This window comes from Macrobrachium nipponense, chromosome 18 (genome assembly GCF_015104395.2).
Source record: "Macrobrachium nipponense isolate FS-2020 chromosome 18, ASM1510439v2, whole genome shotgun sequence".
Classification (NCBI taxonomy): domain Eukaryota; kingdom Metazoa; phylum Arthropoda; class Malacostraca; order Decapoda; family Palaemonidae; genus Macrobrachium; species Macrobrachium nipponense.
This window is the reverse complement of record NC_087211.1, coordinates 44009865-44029089: the sequence shown is the minus strand read 5'-3', so window position 1 is coordinate 44029089 and position 19225 is coordinate 44009865. Positions and strand designations below refer to the sequence as shown.

At 36.9% G+C, this 19225-nt stretch overlaps 1 protein-coding gene and 1 long non-coding RNA gene across 2 annotated transcripts in view; one reads left to right on the top strand and one right to left on the bottom strand.

The window, feature by feature from the left end:
• Positions 1 to 19225, top strand: part of LOC135197007 (uncharacterized) — a 491061-nt gene that overhangs the window by 160602 nt on the left and 311234 nt on the right. The gene's annotated exons all lie outside the window — the stretch shown is intronic.
• LOC135197006 (protein trapped in endoderm-1-like) overlaps positions 1 to 19225 on the bottom strand; it is a 33171-nt gene that overhangs the window by 11494 nt on the left and 2452 nt on the right. The window contains exon 2 of the mRNA XM_064223895.1: positions 3764 to 4530. Coding sequence (XP_064079965.1) covers positions 3764 to 4327 — 564 coding nt within the window. The 5' untranslated portion in view covers positions 4328 to 4530. The remainder of the gene's footprint in view (positions 1 to 3763; positions 4531 to 19225) is intronic.

Here is a 19225-nt window from a genome sequence, read left to right as displayed (position 1 = left end):
GATGAGGTGAGTCACAGCAGTTGAACCGAGACAGTCAACCAGAAGTGCACAAAAGGCTGGAAGGAAACTAGGCTTGTCTTGTGGAAATCAAGTGTGGATACCGAATGAGAATGAGTAAAAGGTCAACCTTTAGACAAGAATTGTTTATGTGATTTTGGTATAAGGAGATTTTAAAGAGTGAGAAACGTGGAGATCAGATGCAGGGTTAGTGTGGTGAAATAATGGGTTAGGTTTTGAGTTGTTTTGGTCATATGAGAAGAATGGGGATGGGGAGCGGGTCCAGTGATGGGTTAGTAGGAAAAATATACAATTAGGAAGTGTTCAGACGGAAGAGAGGAATAACTAAGAGGGAGATGTATGGACTGGGTAAAATCATGTATCGGAAAGGCGGAACCTCGGCATCCAGGCTGAAAAGTGTGTGAGATGAAGACAGTGGTACAGTGTGTGTGCTTGAGTATGTGTGGTGGGGGAGGGGTGCTGCTGATGATCTTTTGTGTAAGTTTATAGCACTTGGGCTCATCCACTATTCGACAACGAAATGGTGAATGTGACATTAGTCGTTGCTGCTGCTTTTCCAGAGAACCACCTCGTCTCAGAAACTGCCTAATGTTGTGTTAGAATGATTTTCACAACCACTCTCAGCCTCGATAATAGACTTCCTTTAAGAAGACAAAAAAACTAGAAAAGAAAGGCTCCAGTATTTGCAATGACTGTTGTTGGTAGCTGGGAATCACATGACCAAGCTGAACGCTATGCAAGTCGACGTTAAGTGCCAATTAACGTCAGAAGGTCTTGCCAGTCAGATGGTCGTTATCTGAGACTTATAATGCAGAATGAAAAGAGGTGGAAAATGTCAGCTCGCTTCACACGGCTTTCGTCATGTTACTCATTGGTGGTGATGGTTGAGGGAGGAGGGGGCGTGGGCCGGGTTGGTCTTTGCCTGAATTGGCTTCTTGTTGTGTATAGTAAGTTCTCTTCACTATTTATGTGATTTTGCACTGGTGTCATACATGCATCAAATTCATTATGTTGCTTAGTCTTTTCCTGTTTCAAGGCCTTGTGATATTTCGTCCTGGAGCTATTTCCCGTAGGCTACCTGTGTTGCACAGAAAAAAATGGATGTACATTATGGTTAGTATAGTTGGATATTATTGGAAGTATGAGCTTGATAGGAAGTGGTATGCTGCACTAGAACCCGGTGCTGCCTGTCATGTTTCCCCTGACTACCCTGCACCTACCCAGGGCGGACAAGCAGGTTTGCGGGAGGAGGGTGAATGCGTCCTTTCTCCGCCACCTTCCCAATCCCCTACCTACGCACCCCCAACCCGGGACGGATGAACAAGTTTGCAGGAGGAGGGTGACTGTCATGTCTCCCCAACCCTCCAAATCCCCTACCTACCCTGTCCCTCCCGGGATGGACAAACAAGTGTGCAGGAGAAGGATGACTATCATGTCTCCCCTACCTTCCCAATCCCCTACCTACCTCATCCCTCCCAGGACGGACAAATAAGTTTGCAGGAGGGTGGATGTGTAATTTCTGCACTATCTTCCCAATCCTCTACCCACCTTGTTCCTCCCAAGATGGACAAACAGGTTTGCAGGAGGAGGGTGGATGTCCTTTCTCCCCTACCTTCCCAATCCCGCCCCCTACCCGGGACGGACAAACAAGTTTGCAGGAGAAGGGCGACTGTCATGTCTCCCCTACCTTCTCAATCCCCTACCTACCTCGTCCCTCCCAGGAAGGACAAACAAGTTTGCAGGAGAAGGGTGGCTGCCATGTCTCCCCTACCTCCCCTGTCCCTTGCCTATTCCTCCCCCACTCGGGCGGACAAACAAGATACACTCTTATTTTATTCCATTTTCACTTCAGCTCTTTTGATATTTCATTCCGTTTTAATACAGTTACTTTTCGGTTCCAGTTATGTTTAACGAATTTCAATGACATTTATATATTACTATCAGCCTCGTATTGATATTCACATTTTCGTACAGTTTGTCATTATTTCTTACAAAATGTCCCTTGTAAATTTATCCGTTACCTGAACAACATTCTTACTTTTGATTGTTTGACTGATGATGTTATTTTTGTTAGAAACAACAGTTGTCATTTTCATTACTTCGTAAATCACTTCTACTGATTCTATTGTGGTTGTAATATCACCGTTATTATTATTATTATTATTACGAATGGTGTGACATTAGTAGCATGGGTTCATTGAATGATCACCTTCTTGCATCTTCCCGGTTATCATATCTGGATTCTGTATTAAATTGTGTTATTCTTGTTATTATTGGGGAAATGAAGTTTTCAATGGTTTGCTTGTATTAGTATCAGGCAAAATTCAGAGTTAAGAGATACCAATAAGACTGTTTTCCTGTTTTCCTCAAGTCTAGTTCCTTGTTGGACGAGTGTTTTTCGCACTCGGTTACCAATCCGGTGGTCCGAAGTTCGATTCTCGGCTCGGCAAGTGCGGAATCAGAGGAATTTAATTCTGGTGATAGATATTAATTTCTCGATATAATGTGGTTCGGATCCCACAATAAGCTTTAGGTCCCGTTGCTAGGTGACCAATCGGTTCCTAGCCACGTAAATATATCTAATCCTTCGGGCCAGACCTAGGAGAGCTGTTAATCAGCTCAGTGGTCCGGTAAAACTAAGATATACTTAACTTTTCCTCAAGTCTTATTTCAAGTAAAAGATGGATTCTGTTCTTCGAACTGATCACGTTGCTGTGTATTATTATTATTATTATTATTATTATTATTTTTATTTTTATTTATTATTATTATTATTATTATTATTATTATTATTATTATTATTATTAATAAACTACAACTACTATTACTATCTCCATCTGAAAAATAGAGCAATAATATCCGTGTGTATATTTCACAAACTGTATTATCATTGTCGTTATTTGAAAGAATATTGGATTGGCGTCTTCTACAGAGGAAGACCTGTCAAAGATACTCTGGCTAGCCACGCAGATATTCCTTTGAGAAAGATGCCCTCACTGAGAGATGTATTCCCTTGGGAGATTCCCAGAAACGATGGGGAACTTTTAATTGCATTCCTGTCGTCCCAAAGGAATGTCTGGCCAGATAACCTTCCTCGCGACGCTGTCTTGATTGGATGTGTGTGTCTGATTTATAAGGATGGTGTGGCTTACTTTTTTTTTATTTTTATATATTTCGGGATCTTTCTTAGGTAGTAACCCCCAGGGGTTTTAACCCGGTATGTATCCACCTCTGCGGCGTGTTTAGTACAAGCCCGCTGGGGATAACCGTGAAAACATAAACAAGAGACTAGATATTATAAAAATAATGACCCGTAGAAATATTAGTCCTCCGAAAACCCCAGGGGGTCATTATCTAGGAAAGATATACTTAGTGGGTCGGCTGTTATGCAGACGGAATTTCTTAAAATTACTATTCTTTACCAGCAAAGATCTTGTTTGGAATAATATAGGAATCGTCGACAAGACTATGAAAAACGAACGACCCAATAGTCAGACAGTTTATACAGCCAAAGTCTTGATTTTGGTATGCTAAAGGGAAAAGTTATTACTGATTTCCAGACGTATGCTGAGAGATGTGTATTTCTGGTGATAGAAGTTCACTCTACGTGGTTCGGAAGTCACATAAAGCCGTTGGTCCCGTTGCTGAATGACCACTGGTTCCATGCAACACTAAGATACCAAACAAACAAACAATCCAGACGTATGGTAACTAAATAAAAATAAAGATGGATTCACACACTTACCGGCAATAGAATGATCAACTGTGGCACAGCGCTCGACACCCAGATAATGACGATGAACACCATGGTGGGCTTCGGCTTGAAGAACCTGAGTCCCCTGCTTCGTCTGAGATCGACACATCGTTGTATGGTTATCAGGGCCAGAGTCTGCCACTCCACCAGGGCATTCAGGTACCTGAAGAGACCGGCGCCTCTGCAGAAGGCAACGCTTGGCCTGCGCGGCCAGAAAGCGTAGCTGTAGGTGTAGGCAGTTATGGGCAGGTTGACTCCGCAGTAGAGCAGGTCACACACGCTCAGGTTCAGAAGCAGCATGGTGTAACCGTCCAGAGGTATGACCGGTTTCCGGTGTACCAGACTGCGCGAATTTGCCGATGAGCAGTTTGGGCTTCTCTGTTTGCACCTCCTCCAAAGATCAAACTGCCAAATGATGGTGATGATGCTGATAAGGTTTCCGGCAATTCCGATGACAGCTATACAAACTGCCCACGCCTGAGCTGCGTGAATCCACCAAGAGTTTTCGGTGGTGATGTTCCCTGCAGATTGTAAGAGTACTAGAGGACCATCCATAGTTTGTACAGATGAGGAAATCTATCTGGATGATTACTCAAATGCAGCGACATATATGAAAGCAACTCTGTGCTTTCTGAAATTTTAGAGAAGTGTCTGCATGATCTCTGTGGGCATCTGTTCTGTAGGTTTCTTGTTGCAGTTGATAGAATCTGGCTTCTTCTAAACTTAAGCTCTTGTCAGCCCACCTGCAAGATGAATTCCTGGAAGAAGAGAGAAAAAACCTGGGAAATGAGTAGGAATGAACGTGAAGAAATTGAAGACGCAAGGAGGGCTTAGAAAATGAATAAGAATAAGTTTGCAAGATCTCGGCTATCAGGAGTCTGTGAATGGGACCAAACATAAAAAAAAAATGCAAGAAATATGATCATTGGAAGTGATTGTGAACATTTATAAAGAAAATGAAGTAATATGTGCTCCCTCCCGGCCAAAAAAATGGGGACAACTTCAACTGAAATGTAAGGTATAATGCAGTGGGAACATAAGAAGGAAAAGCATGAATTATAAATCCATGAGAAGTCAGTGGGAAGAACATATTTGTATTATTATTCATAAGGAACAAACCCGCTGGGGCCATTATCTTGAAATTATAGCTTCCAAAGAATATGGTGTTCATTAGAAAGAAGTAAGAGAAGTAATGGGAAAGAAGAGACCACTTATAATAAACGAACAAATTAAAAAAGGAATAGATAAAAAATGTAAGTACATGATTAAGATACAAGGAGAATTGTATTATGGTAACAATGCATTGCATCTTCGCTTGAGCTTCTGAAGTTCCAGTTGCACAACATCCTCAGGGAACCTGTTCCACAATCCAATTGTGTGTAAGGACCTCTGGTACTGAGATGTTTGACAGCAAGGCATAGTTACTCCATATTGATGCTACTGTTTAGCAAATCTGGTTGCTCTCAGCAGGAGAAAAGAATCAGGGATCAGTTATGAAAGTGAAAGATCTGTTAAAATATAACTTATGAAAAATTGAAAAACAAGAGACCATCCATTGATGGTCCAAGTCATAACTGCTAATGTTAGGAAACAGACTTGCCATCATGAACCACTCTATCTGAAGGACATCCACACTGGAGAACAGTATTCTAGTAAATGATCTAAAATAATCTGCACTGATTTTATCAGTTATAAACATACGAGGCCTTAATATCCCTAGAGCAAAATGCAAATTTAGTAAGAATAGGTTCAGGGTGACAAGTATAAGGAAAAGCGACAGGTTGTTCTGTTAGCAGTGGTGAAATGGCAGACAATCCTGACCCAAAGATAGATAATGCCAGTTTGGTCATCCACAGATGAGGCTGAGTAATTCCTTCAAGTTTCCTCTTTAAGGAAGTAATGTAATTTCTCTCAGCTATATGGTAAATTTTATTTGCAGCATGGCGAGATTCAACAAAAATGGTGTCATTTTATTGTCAACTATTTAAGTCTTCATAAAATAAACAAAACGTATGAAGACCATGGGAAGAAACCGGGTGCAACATTAAGAACCAGGAAATATGGAGGCTATGGGATGAGACTGGGAACATGCAAAACGAGAAATATGAAGCCATGGGAACTTCATAAAAAAATGAAGTTAAATGGCCAGTGGAAGTGAATGGGAACAAACTAGAAAAACTTGAAGGAAAATACAGGACGCAAGAAGTGATTGGGAACCAATATTGAAAAATTGATAATGGAACTGAAGAGAAACAACTGTTTATAACAGAAGAAGAATTCACACGCGCAAACAAATGTTGGCAAGGAAAAAGTAAAAATGTACCGGCTCAGCATAAAAAAAGTAGCATGCAAAGTGTTGAAAAAAGTAATGTTCTAAAAAGGTACTTCGATGTTTGTTACGATTCAAGAGCTCAACATAGGACATTGTAGACCCCTTGGAAGAAAAGTTAATACCAGATGATTTTTGTATAATAAAAAGAAAGAAAAGAACTGCTAACACCAATTATACAGGAAAATTTTAGTGCTCTTATCAAGACTTGGGCAGTTTTGAATGGAATCATGTAACTTAAGACAAAAATTTCCCTGGCATACAAGAACATTGTTCTCCCTATCATTATCTCTACATGTAACCAGTTTTTTTATGTAGCAATTAAGAACGTTTTCTGAATTAAGGGACTTGAATTGAAATCAATTACCTCCCCCGTAGGGTGGTAGTGCCGTCAGTGCACCTCATACAATACGCCGTAGACATCACTGAAGGTTCTTTACAGCGTCGTTTCGGTCCCTTCCATTTAATTTCCATCCTTATTGTTTCGTAATGCAACTGCGAGGCTTTCCTTCTGTTACACTTCTCAAACTTTTTACTGTTAATTTCCATTGCAGTGCTGAATGACCTTATAGGTCCCAGCGCTTAAGGCTGTTGGCCTAAATTCTATATGTATTCTATCTATCAGTTATCCCGTACATGAAACCAGTTTTATATTTAGAAATCAGGAACGTTTTCTAAAAAAAGGAGTTTTATTGAAACCAGTTATCTCGTACATGAAACTAGTTTCATATATAGAAATCAGGAACGTTTCCTAAAAAAGGAACTTTCATTGAAACCAGTTATCTCGTACACGAAACCAGTTTTATATAGGCTATTCAGGAACGTTTTCTGAAAAAGGCTTTTATTGAAACCAGTTATCTCGTACATGAAACCAGTTTCATATTTAGAAATCAGGAACGTTTTCTAAAGAATGGTCTTTTATAGACACCAGTTTTATATTTAGAAGTCAGGAACGCTTTCTGAAAAAAGGACTTTCATTGAAACCAGTTATCTCATACATAAAACCACTTTTATATTTAGAAATCAGGAAAATTTGGAAATAGGAAACTTTTATTGAAACCAGTTATCTTGTACATGAAACCGGTTTCATATATAGAAATCAAGAACGTTTTCTAAATAAGGGACTCTCATTGAAACCAGTTATCTCGCACATGAAACCAGTTTTATGTTTAGAAATCTGGAAATCTTGAACGCTTTCTGAAAAAGGCTTTCATTGAAACCAGTTGTCTCGTACATGAAACCAGTTTTATTTTTAGAAATCAGGAACGTTTACTAAAAACAGGAACTGTCATTGAAATTATCTCGTACATAAAACCAGTTTTATATTTCGAAATCAGGAACTTTCTCTGAAACAGGGACTTTCATTGAAACCAGTTTTATACTTAGAAATCAGGAACATTTTCTAAAAAAAGGAACTTTCATTGAAACCAGTTTTGTATTGTACACCGGTTCAGAAATATTTTCAAAGGCCATTCTTCATTGTTCGCATATTACCCCGAGTGAGGATCCGGAAAAGGTTTCTCAAATCCTCTTGTGCTCTCAAGAGAGAATGAAACATGCCATCGTGTGCATGTAATCAGTTTTCATCCGGTAATCAGAAAACAATTTTGCAATCCGCAATTTTGTGCAGGAAATCAATCATCACAAATCATTTGCGAGACAGGACGTATGATTTAAATCCACTGTTGTTTGAATGGAATCAGTTATTGTGTAACAATCGAAAACATTTCCTTATATTGGGTATAATTTGCATGATATCGATTTAGAAAAGGACATTATCGGACGAGATATGAAATACCAGATTGTAACATTTTGTATATAAGTTGAAATGTTGACGAAATTCCATGTGCTATTCCAGGTCCACGATACACAATGTTGACTATACTGACTTTTGCCTACCAAATATTAATGTATTTATGAAACCTATAAACTCTCAAGTTTATGCACAAGAGATTAATATCTAATTGGCAGGGTTGGGAATGATTAAATCAAACTGATTTAATCAAGTGATTAAATCATAAATTTTTCATTTAAAAAATCTTGATTTAAATTTTCTTTTAGTTTTTTTATTTGAAAGCAAACAAATTGAAAAATATGGTTTGGAGTTTATAAAATCGTAAGCATAACTGTGCTGCATCTATTTATTTTGATATGAAAAATTGCAAGTACACACTTTAGGCCAGAACTGGAAACCTAAAAGATAAATCAATGGTAATTCTGTCATAAAATGCATTTTGAAGAAAAAAGGATTGAAAAAACATCTAACAAATAAAAAAAACAAATAAGTCAAAAAATCAAATAAATGACTGATTTTAAAAACTTTTTTTTAATAAAAAAAAATCACCAACCCTACCAATTGGAGACTGTCAAAAAATAATTGGAAATCTATAATCAATTCGTATTCACGCATCAAAACATTGTCAAGTCTATTTTGGGAAGGTGTGATACCCTTGTAAACACCACGCGCATCCTGTATCTTTCTGAAGACTGCTAATTGCAGTCGGCGACGATTGTATGTGGGACCACATATTGGAACCTTGGCTTCATATTGCTTCCCTTTAGACTTGGGGCTTAATGAAAGGGAACCGCAGAGAATTCCACTGATTGCAGATGGAACTGCGTAAGCCGAGGATAATTAAATGGGGGAGAAAATAGCGAGTGTCGGAAACTCATCGACTTTAATTTCAGGACTTGAGTGGAGGCTGCTTTTAGTTATCAGTGGTTTATTCCTATAGGAAAGGTGTTCTCAACCTGGCATTTGTAAACTCCATTGGGGGTATGCGCTTGGATTTCATTGAGTATAAAGTCTGCTTTGAGGAGAGTTATTGTAAGTTCGTTACAATTCTCAATCAACCTATTATGCCTATTGAAATCTTATAGGGTGTTTTATTGATAACTAATGTGGAACTGCGAACTCGGGGTTCAATTGGTTTTGCTTTGTCAGTCAGACCGTTCGCTTCCAGAATTTTGAAGCCTGCACTTAATCTGTTGTTTTAGTTATCATATAACCTGTTTTTTCTCCCTTGGGACTGTTTGTCATTACTTGAATCTTCCCCCGAGAGATGGTAGCCAATTAATCCCACTCTTTAGCTACCCTGACTCATCTAATTTTGAAGGAGCCATGCCTCGTTTGGTTAGAGGAGCCCAGAGATCCAGCTAGAAACCTTTTTCCCTTTCATGCATTTGGGTAAGGGGGAATTTCAGAGTTTCAGTGGGCGAATTATGACCACAGATTGGCAGACTCAAGCTGGCTCTAGGGCCACACAAAGCGTAGCTTGTGTTTGTGTTAGTATTTTGTTGCATATTATTTGGAATGCAGCTTTTGAGGCAGACAATTTTGCAAAGGGGGTGGGGGAATAACACACTGATATAAGGTGAAAGGGTGCATGGGTCAAAAAAGGTTGAGAACCACTGAATTCTAAATCAACCAACAAGATGGTGCCACCTAGAGGGGGAAAGAGTAACCTCTGGTAACTTTTTAATAGATGTTGCCCGGTCGTAAATGCAGAGGGACGCTGTTTATTGGAACATTGGTTTGAAAGAATTAAAGTTCCTCTCCATTGGTGGCAATGCTCGACGGAACTTTTGCCTCATACATATATACATTCATTACCATCGGATAACACCCATCTGCACAGAAGTGCCGGATCGAGCGAGCCTTGGGTTGCTATGCCGTGCCCGTCTCTTTAATAAACCAAGATAACCTAGTGATAGATAGAAGGGGCATTAGTCAATAGGAAATTAAGGTCGTAGGTTATAAAAAAATAAAAGTAAAAATGCGGCGAAGAAATCGAGTTTTTTGTCCGGTGGTGGCCTCAACCATGACCCATAAATTTCTTAACCGCGGCCCATGAAACTCAGCTATGGTCCGGTGGTGGCCATGTTGTTGGTGCATATTGCGCTGCCAGAACTACGATTATGGCTAACTTTAACCTTAAATAAATTGAAAACTACTGAGGCTAGAGGGCTGCAATTTGGTATGTTTGATGATTGTAGGGTGGATGATCAACATACCAATTTGCAGCCCTCTAGTCTAGGTAGTTTTTAAGACCTGAGGGGCGGACAGAAAAAGTGCGGATGGACAGAAAAAACCGACGCAATAGGTTTCTTCTTACAGAAAACTGAAAATCGAGTTTTGGGTTCAGGTTATGGATAGTTTTTCTTCTATTTTCTGTCAGGAAAACATGTCAGCTCTGCCAGACAGACAATGTTTTGTGTCTTACGCAATTGCTTTGGTCCTTTAAATCGGATATTTAGAGAAATTGTGACACTGCCACAGTCTCCTCATGAGGCTACTCTTTACCGTTGGTATATAATTTCGTTTATTCACACAAATATTCAGATATAACTTTTTATTGCCACGTACAATAGTTTATTTATCAGTGTTTCGTTGGTAAACAAGTTCCTCGTTGGACAAGTGGGTTGTGTTCGCCTACCGATTCGGCCGTTCCGAGTTCGATTCCCCACTCTGCTAATGTGGAATCAGGAATTTATTTCTGGTGATATAATGTGGTTCGGATCCCACAATAAGCTGTAGGTCCCGTTGCTAGGTAACCAATTGCTTCCTATCTACGTAAAAATATTTAAGCTTTCGAACCAGCCCTAGGAGAGCTGTTGATCAGGTTAGTGGTCTGGTTAAACTAAGATATACTTAACTTTTCGCTGGACAACAGAACACACATGGTGGTTTATTCTTTTGAAAAGGCTGTTTACCTGGACTTCCTCCTTTGTTTGTTTGTATGGTGTTTTTACGTTGCACGAATCAGTGGTTATTCAGCAAAGGGACCAATGGCTTTACGTGACTTCCAATCACGTCGAGAGTGAACTTCTGTCACCAGAAATACACATCTCTGACTCCTCAGTGGAATGCCCGAGAATTGAACTCGCGCCCACCGAGGTGGCAGGCCAAGACCAAACCGATCACGCCACTGAGGCGCTTATTTTTTTTACTCTCTTGTGCATGATTTTGTGCAGAATTACTCGTGATTAACCAAACATTTTCAATAATGTCGATAGTTAGATACAGATACTTGCAAGAATCTGGACGGAAGCTCGGTAGAAATAAAATAATTTTTATTTATAAAAATCGAAACCAAGACCGGTCAGTCTCTTCAATTTGTGTGGGAGGAGGAAAAAGAGAGAGAGAGAGAGAGAGAGAGAGAGAGTAGCAATGTGTTGTTAGCGAAGATCCGCATTGTAATAGTGGAATGAGATATAAACATTGTCTGCCGTGTTATTACGTAAAAAAATAAGAATGGTCGGAATCTTCTGAAGAGACAGTACAATCAACTTACACTATCTCATGTACATAATGCACAGTTCCCAATTTATACTCCACAAGAGATGCTACATCATTCATAAAAAAGCGTATATGGGATCTTACAAACAGAAACCAACTATTGAAACTAAGAGGCCAAATGGCAAATAGAAATGATGCTCTTCATTCAAAATTGTGGAAAATGTGCATCAGAGAAAAGTTATTTACTACAGCCACCTGTGCACTACAAATGAGAACTGTGTAGCACAACCTTGGTTGTGTGTGTGTGTGTCTATAATAAATGACGTTATAGGAGGCATTCCTATTAAATCTTAAGTATTCAGGACAAAGAGGAACTGAGAGCAAGTTCATTTCTTGATACCCAAAACACAGCAACAAAATGATGAAACATGAAAGGCAAGAGCTCCTTAGGCTGGCATTCATCAGTGGCACTCAGTGCCGTCTGATATCGAGTGTTAAAGGATGCTGAGTATAAAGAAAAATGAAGCTTAGGCCCATTAGAGAAAATTCATCCAAAATTTTAAATAGGAGCCCACAAAGTTATAACCTTGGGGTGGTTTTGAAAGTGTTTGGCTGGAGAAGAAAGATAAGCAGGCAAGCGAGAGGAGGATATAATTTTTCTTTAGACAATATATACATTTTTGAGCTGCTAAAAATGCTTTGAAAAAGCAGAATGTCTGTGTTAAGATAGATACGTTTTTCTTTAAGAAAATAAGAAAAAAATCCCATAATTCAGGTGCGTGTGTCTTAAACTTAGAAAAGCTTTAACTTGTTTTTTTTTCTCAAAATCAAGATTTTATGAAGATAACCACATTCAGATGTGTATAGAATCAAGGATTTTGACAATAATTTTAAAATGTAAAAAGGCATTTTGCTGTTTCCTTTCACATGCAGTGTTGAGTTTTCAAAATTGTAAACCGAAAATTCGGATTTTTCAGAATTTCCTAAAACAGATTTTCTACCGATTCTTTTAAAGTTTTAAGTCATATATTGTAAGATTATATAATTTTGTTATAAAACTAATCAAAACTCGCCTCTAAAAGTCGAAATTCAATAGTTACTGAACTTCGAAATAAAAAAAAATATTAAAAGATTAATGTAAATAAGTATTGGTCCAAAAAATATTTTTAAAATTATTATAAAAAAATGTATTGGTCCAATTTGCATTACATTTTCTATGATATCATGTTTCACCGTGTCTAATGCATTACAGCGCCCAATAACCCTTCAAAATGACAGCTATTTCATTGCGCTATTTTAAGAAGAAATAATATAAAATAAGACGCTTGTAAGCCCAGTTGGATAAATTCAACTTGAATCGACTTACAAAAGTGAATGAAATAAGTAAAATTAGGTTTAATCTTTATTATAATATTCCTTAATCCTTACTGTCTGATCTGCAGTCTGAAAATAACAATAATATTTTTCACCGTATTTCGTAAGTTTTCACAGATTATGCAAAATAACTACCATATAGTGACACTTATTGTTTAATAGTAGCTATTTTGCTTATTGTAAAATAAAAGAAACGTAATTATTATTACCTGTTAGTAATACCCGTGTGTCCATGAAAATTGGATATGATTGCCATAATTCGCTGGAAGTTATGGTGTGCAAATACAGTTGTTTTTAATAACCTGCAAACTTAACTTCAACAAAAATTCATATATCGTGATGATGATGATGATTGTCATTATTGTATTCGAAGTTGTAGTGGTTCCATTTTTTGCATACTGCAAAATAAAAGCACAAGAAGGCGATGATTATAATCATCATATATAAAAATCAAGATTAAAGCAGACAAGTAATGATAAAGAAATAACACGAAATCTGTAGTCTTACTGCAACCATTAAATTGCATATTGCAGAGGCTAAGGCGGGGTGACAGCGAGGCGGACATAATTAGGAGGAAAAATTCAGACATAATATAATACCCCAACATCACGTTCCTGTTAAGCTTCGTAGACATTGTTTTTCTTGCTCTCTTGATTTATCAAGAACTACGTCTAAATACAAGGTGTTAGTGCCTCGTGAATCTTATTATTTACTTGCTTTTCAATTTTTGTCTATGAAGAGAGTCGAGAATTTCTCAGATTTATCGTTTGTGCGCAGTATTATATAGGAACGTGTTTTAATTCAGTGTGTGATTTTAATATAATTAGTTGTGCAATATTTAGGTGTATGTATACAATTTTGCTCTGAAGCACATGTGTGCATACTCATTCCTAGGCTTTAAACCAGAGTGTTTTAATGAGCCTTTTATACTTGGACGTATCCTGTCTTAACACACACACCACACACACACATATATATATATATATATATATATATATATATATATATATATATATCAAACAGACCTCAATAATTGTTAAAATATAAAGGGGGTGCTCCTTACTCTTATAATTGCCTGCTCTTGCCAACTAAGCCTCTTCACTGTCTTTCTACGTATTAATTCCTTGATGACCGCGAGTTCGATTCTCGGGCATTCCATTGAGAGGTGAGAGATGTGTATTTCTGGTGACAGAAGTTCATTGTCGACGTGGTTCGGAAGTCACGTAAAGCCGTTGGTCCCGTTGCTGGATAACCACGGGTTCCATGCAACGGGAAAACACCATGCAAACAAAGAAACAAAGAAACAAACGTATTAATTGAATCAACCCTCACGAAATTAGTTGTTTTACATAAATTTTCTTTTTCTAAAGATTATGTTTTCATTTCATATTAGGAGGTCTTCACGAAACGGGGTAATCAGCTTGTTCCTTGACGGACTTTTCGCTTACGCGGGGAGTAAGCTTACAAACTACTTTCCTTGTTGTTCTTTTTGGAGGGAGGGGGGGTGGTAGGAAAATTTAAAAAGGTCTGAGAAAGGAGTTTTAGGATATGATATTTATGATTTATTGATTAGAATGAAAATGTAAACAAATAAACAATGTTTGTGTTAAATAGCACAGCAAAATTATTTCAATAAAATATAGCGTATTTATTTTAATTTTCGTTCGTGAAACAATACTCGATTTGACCTTAGATTTTAGCACATGCCCCAAGTAAGCTGGAGGTCGGATCACGCATTGTTTAACTTTCCGTATAGTTAACTTCCGTTCACGAAAAACAGCGCATGCTCAGACCAAATAATTAGCTTTCCTATATATACCAGCTATTCTTATTGTCTTACTCGTCACGTCCTGTAAAATAGACAAACATGTTTATGCTCCGTCATTTCAATAAAGGGGAGACAATTTTTTATATACCAAAGACGACATAAGGGTTTATAAGCCAGTGCTATAACCTTGAATAATTTTGAGTGAATGTGATTTCCTCGTTGGACGAGTCAGTTACATGTTCGACAACCGATCTCAGGGTCCGGGTTCGATTCCCCGCTCTGCCAACGCGGAATCATAGGAATTAATTTCTGGTGGTAGAAATTCATTTCTCGATGTGGTACGGACCCCACAGTAAGCTGTAGGTCCCGTTGCTAAGTAACCAGTTGGTTGCTAGCCATATAAAAATAGCTAATCCATCGAGGAGAGCTGTTCATAAGCTCAATGGTCTGGTAAAACTAAGATGTACTTAAAACTTTTGAGTTAATATGTAGCATTATATATATTAGCATGCATTATTATTATTGTTAGATGATGTTAACATGTGTCACTACGTACAAATTGTGTGTTTTATTGTAAATGAAAAAGAGAACATTGTTCTTGTTCACAGGTCCACTCTTAGGGACTCGTACTATGTTCATGATTGAAAAAGGACATGATAAATAACATGAATACAAAACCGTATGTATATAGAATTACTAAACCAAATATAAACAAGAATAATTATTGGCCAGCATTACCCACACGATCTCCAAACGTTTCTTCAAGGGAAAAAAATGGATAAAAAATAATAAAGAATTTGGTTAATTTTGCAAACCTGTTGACGTCCCGTGACTTCATAATTGCTTATTAGTGACTTAAAAGAAAGTTTCGGTCTTAGTTCCTACGTAGAAGAAGCTATAACCGACCGTCTGCGACTTGACTTAAAGCTGTCTCGCAATTTGGTTGCAAAACTATTCACGTTTTCCTCTACTCCACTCAATAATGTCAGGTTTGTTACGTCGTAGTTCCTAGTTCCACGTTTATGTGGTCATAAATGCTAATCTTGCTGCTGCACTTGGCAAGTGTCTGTGCAATGGGTAGTCACTGAACCTTTTATGATGTAGGGTCACTCCCATTAATAGGGCAATCTCTCTCTCTCTCTTGTATATTCATGTTGACGTATATAATTACATATTTTATAGCTATATAATAAGTTATAATATATATTATATATATATATATAATATAAATATCTATATCTATATATCGATATTATATAGATATAGATTATTTATATAATAATATAAATATACTTATAATATATAATATTATATAGTATTAAAAATTTAAAAAATTTAAATATTATATAACTATATATAATATAAATTTATATAATGAATAGTATCTATATATAGATATATATATCGATATAATATATATATATATTATATATATATATATATATATATATATATATATATATGCATTCAGGTACTAAAAATATCCAATTCGCCCTACCTCGGAATTATTATATTTGGTTAACATATACGAAAATGTATTAACTCTGAGGTAGAGCGAATTGGATGTGAAAGGATAGTTGTAGTTTTATGCATGTATATGAATCACGGTGATGTGATTAAAATTTATATATACATATATATACATACATTATATATATATATATATATATATATATATATATATATATATATATACACATAATTATATATATATATATAATATACATATTTATATACATATATATATATATATATATATATATATATATATATATGTGTGTGTGTGTGTGTGTGTGTGTGTGTGTGCCATTTTAAAATGATAAGGATGACAAATACGACGGAATTAATTTTTCCGGAACTTAAACCATTTTCACGCAAAAAAAAAAAAAAAAAAAAAAAAAAAAAAACAAAAAAAAAAAAAAAAAAAAAAAAAAAAAAAAAAAAAAAAAAAAAAAAAAACACACACACGAAAATAACACACGAATATAAACTTAGTTGCAAAAGTAAATGTACAAATTGGTCGAAAACAAACTTCAAGGAAATTTTCGTTTAATATGTCAAAGTTAAATCTATGAAACGTGAAATATAAATTCTTAAAAGCAAAAGCTTTGAAAACTAACAGATACAGCCAAGCTGAAGAGAACCATTTATCACCAACTGGCAAAATCGCTAAGCGACCCTTAAAACGAAAATGAAAAATAAATAAAAAGATTGAAAATAATCGGGTTACGCGATGCAAAGGGATGATTAAATCACTAAGTGGCCCTGAAAACGAAAATAAATAAAATAAAAAGATCAGAAATAATCGGTTTACGCAATGTGAAAGGATGGTTGGTCGTTGAGCTCTGGTATACAAGTTGGCATATTGACAGCATTTAGAATTTAGACCAAAGGAGCTGAAACTGAATTTGATAGTAAAAAAAGTGCCTCAACGGCGTGGTCGGTATGGTGTCGACCTGCCACCTCATTGGTCGCGAGTTTGATTCTCGGGCATTCCATTGAGGGGTGAGAGATGTGTATTTCTTGTGATGGAAGTTGTCTCTCGAAAGTCACCTAAAGCAGTTGGTCCCGTTGCTGAATAACCACTGGTTCCATTCAAATTTAAAACACCACAAACAAACAAACAGATAAACAAGATGGTAAAAGGTTAGAAAGTCGCAACAGGAAGAAAACCTCGCAATTGTGAGGAGCGGGTAGAAAGTAAGATGGAAGAAAGAGACTATGAACGGAGGTACAGCAAAAATGACTTGAAAATCAACAGATACAAATTATTTGTTGAGTTTTCCCTAATAGACGAGAATTTTCTCTCTCTTGATTTTAACCACTGACATTCCCCGTTGGGGAGGTGCACTGTAGGCATTACTTAAGGTCCTTTCGACCCCTAGATGCAACCCCTTTTGTTCGTTTTGCTGTACCTCCTTTCATATCCTCTATCTTTCTTCATTTTACTTTCCACCCTCTCCTAACAAATGACTCATAGTGCAACTGCAAGGTTTACCTCTTGTCACACCTTTCAAACCTTTTACAGCCAATTTCCATTTCAGCGCTGAATGACCTCTTAGGTCCCTAACGCTTGGCCTTTGGCCTAAATTCTATATTCATTCATTCACCGCTGACATTTGAGATTTTCGTCCTCTGAAGATCAGTCAGGAATGAAGCAGGAATCTTAATTCAATGTTAATTTCATCTTCGAATTTTTCTGGCAAAAGAAATGCTTGTTTGTATGGTGATTTTACGTTGCATGGAACCTGTATGGTTATACACAACGGGATAAACGGCTTTACGTGACTTCCGAACCACGTCGAGAGTGAACTTCTATCGCCAGAAATACAGATCTCTCACTCCTCAATGGAATGGCCGAGAATCGAACTTTCGACCACCGAGATGGGACGCCAATACCATACCAACCACGCTTAAAGCAAATGCGATTAATTTTAATCATATATACAGAAAATTGTCCTCTCTCTCTCTCTCACACACACACATTCTAAAGTCAAAAGCAGTTAGCACGATGCCAATAAGTTCAATACCACTTAACCATTTAAAACAGGCCAAAGATAGGCACTGTTAATTATGTTGCATAACGTTAAAGGCTAACATTATATTATATATAATATAATATATATTATAATATATATTATATATATTAATATAATTATAATATACACGTATACATACACACACACATACAAACCTTTAGTAGTCTTTTAGTGGGACTCACGTAGTTAATGAGATTTTTTTTCTTTTGAGTTTGTTTTAGACAGTTTTATATAAAAAAAAGCTTCTCCAACTGAGTTTTCTTTCCCTTGTTAATTATCCAGTGCTTTTTCAGCCCCGGATGCGAGAGAAGTCCAGAAATGTTTGGTCAATAAACAAGGAAAGCGTTTCCTTGGCTCTTTGCCAACCTTTCGCTAGATCTCTCAAGCTTTCGAGGAGAAAGAACCTGCTCGGTAAGTATATATATATATATATATAGTATATATATATATATATATATATATATATACATATATATAATATATATATATATATATATATATATATATATATATATATATATATACTATATATATCTATATATATATGTCATATCACATTACCGTTATTCATATACATACATACATCAAGCTACAAATGTCCTTTAATATCTAATTCGCTCTACCTCGGCATTAATATATTTTCATATATGGTAATTGTTTGTATGGTGTTTTTACGTTGCATGGAACCAGTGGTTATCCAGCAACGGGACCAACGGCTTTACGTGACTTCCGAACCACGTCGAGAGTGAACTTCTATCACCAGAAATACACATCTCTCGCTCCTCAATTCATATATGTCAACCGAAGGGGAATTTTTTAGTCGATAAGAAATTCGTCGGCTCACGGGCGCGAACCATCGAACCAACAAATTCATGAATTTTTTTTGATAAGAACCAACAAATTCATGAATTTTTTTAGTTGATAAGAACCAACAAATTCAAGGCGCACAGTGAAGCATTAGAACCACACAGCCACCGCAAGAGGGTATAGGTTTACGCCACCTCTCAACTACAACGTTACCGAGGTCGAGGTGGGTTGATGCTGACTCCATAACAACGAATACCTGAGCGCGACAGGGTATTTGTAGTTGAGAGGTGGCGTAAAACTTATACCCTCTTGCGGTGGTTTGTGGTCTAGAATGCTTCACTATGCCTCCTGAATTTGTTGGTTCGATGGTTCGCGCCCGTGAGCCGACGAATTTCTT